General features: G+C 35.1%; 1 protein-coding gene across 1 annotated transcript; it reads left to right on the top strand.

Moving 5' to 3' along the window:
- The first annotated feature begins 895 nt into the window (after positions 1–895).
- Positions 896–1,542, top strand: LOC101898283 (MD-2-related lipid-recognition protein). The gene has a single exon (XM_005190676.4). It carries the CDS (start codon positions 986–988, stop codon positions 1,439–1,441), a length of 456 nt encoding a protein of 151 aa, XP_005190733.1. The 5' UTR covers positions 896–985; the 3' UTR covers positions 1,442–1,542.
- The last annotated feature ends 399 nt before the right edge of the window (positions 1,543–1,941 follow it).

Below are 1,941 nucleotides of genomic sequence, written 5' to 3'. Positions count from 1 at the left end.
TATTGTAGTGTTGTAGGGTTTCACATGGTCGGCCCGGACGACAACAGCCTTTGCTTACTTGTGTTCTTTTAATTCAACGGAATTTTCCATTTGCTGAAACTGGGTTTCAATAAATATTTTTAATATAATTTATATCATAGTCTTATTAGCACAATACAGCAATGTTATTGGGTACTAGAGGTACAAAAGCCTCCGTCAAATTTGTTGAAAATCGACTTAAAGTTGTATATGGTTCCAAAATTGTAACTACTCTAAAGCCATGATACGCATTCAAATAAGGTTCATGGTTGGTATTATCTACTTCACATTAATTCCCAACATAAACATATTTTGGTACGCATAGTGGAGTAGGTTGTCATATAGTCGGACCGCCCGCCCGACTTTTGATCTTTCTTCACTGGTTAATTTAAATTATGTTAACCTCCTCCAAATGAAGGTTAAAATTCATAAACTTCATATATGCACTGGCAAACCTACTGAAATACATATATAACTTCTAAACCTTCCCAAACTTTACATACAACCCTCATAAAATACCTCTTTCTAAGAAGAGAATCTATTAATACCTTTCAAAAATCTCACTTTTCTGATAAGAAAATTTAACATTAATCTCTAATCATTAGAAAAATATTCTCCCATGTCAATATACAACAAATACAAACACATCTAAATTTAATTTTTAATACCGATTTCTTTCAGCTTCGGTCTGCCGTCTCACAAAATGCGATAAGAAATTATCTGTGTTGGTCTTATCATCGAACAGAAAAACGCTGACTGAGAAAAGGTCAATTTAAAATGTAGAAAGAAGAGAATCTATAGGAATCTGAAACTCTACACAAATAGCCCAAAGCAGGCAATGCAAATGACAATTTGTATTATAAAATTAAAGTAAAATACAAAAATTTCAATCATTTTTCCATACTGCTGCCTTGTGAACAGACGTCTTAGAAAATAACCCGAGAGAGAGAAAAAAAAGAACAGTAAAATGTACTCCTTGAAATCATTGTTGATCTTTGCCATTATGGGTATTGCGTTCGCCGAAGTGGTCCAAGTCAGAGAATGTGATGTAAACGATTGCGAATTGGTGGAGGTGCGTGTTGATCCCTGTGCCCGTGATAATGCAAATGCCCCCTGCACCTTGAGACGCCGTAAGCCAGCCACAATGGAATTGGATTTCAAACCCAATTTTGATGCCGATACCTTGAGTGCTTCGTTGAATTGGGTCACTAACACCGGCAATGAATTGCCTTTGATCACCATGGACAGAGAAGCTTGCAAATACACTGCATGCCCAGTCAAGAGCGGTGAACAACAAACCTACAAAGTTGAGATTCCCATGGACAGCAAATTCCCCTTGAACACCTACAACATTAAATGGGCTTTGACAGCTCCCAGTGGCAAGAAGTGCTGTTTCACCCACAACATCAAGTTGGTTCGTTAAAACGATTTTTGGTATATATTTTGGAGTGTTATTTCTTAAGATGTATAAAAAATATAACATGTAATCAAAGCAGATCAACAAAAATATAAAAGGTTTTTTTTTTTTTTAATAAAATTGTGTGGTTCTAGAGCACAGGATTTTACCAGGGTAAGTAAGCATATTATCTTCGGATGTAAAGTAAGTTTAAAAGTTTGGTTTTATTTGTAGAACTATAAAAGGAAAGGAAATTATGCCCATTCATCGATGTTGTTACACAGATTTATGACTTCTATAAAGAAGACTTATTTTTTAACAAAATGCGGTTCCGCTCTAATAAGTAATAATATAATTTAATATATACATGTGCATACCCAGCGAACCAAATGTCGTATGTTCGATGAGTCTGATCGACGTAGGTCCGAATTCTGAGCAATTTCTTTGAAGTATTTTTATACCCTCCACCATTCTTTGGAGGCTCTTTAGTCATTCCGCTTTTAACTCCTCGAAATATTCATAATAGT

The sequence above is a fragment of the Musca domestica genome, unplaced genomic scaffold (genome assembly GCF_030504385.1).
Source record: "Musca domestica strain aabys unplaced genomic scaffold, Musca_domestica.polishedcontigs.V.1.1 1, whole genome shotgun sequence".
Lineage (NCBI taxonomy): Eukaryota > Metazoa > Arthropoda > Insecta > Diptera > Muscidae > Musca > Musca domestica.
This window is presented reverse-complemented; position numbering and strand designations above follow the sequence as displayed.

What these genes read in the sequence shown, in the direction of transcription:
- LOC101898283 (XM_005190676.4), top strand. Translation starts at nt 986, where the DNA reads ATGTACTCCTTGAAATCATTGTTGATCTTTGCCATTATGGGTATTGCG.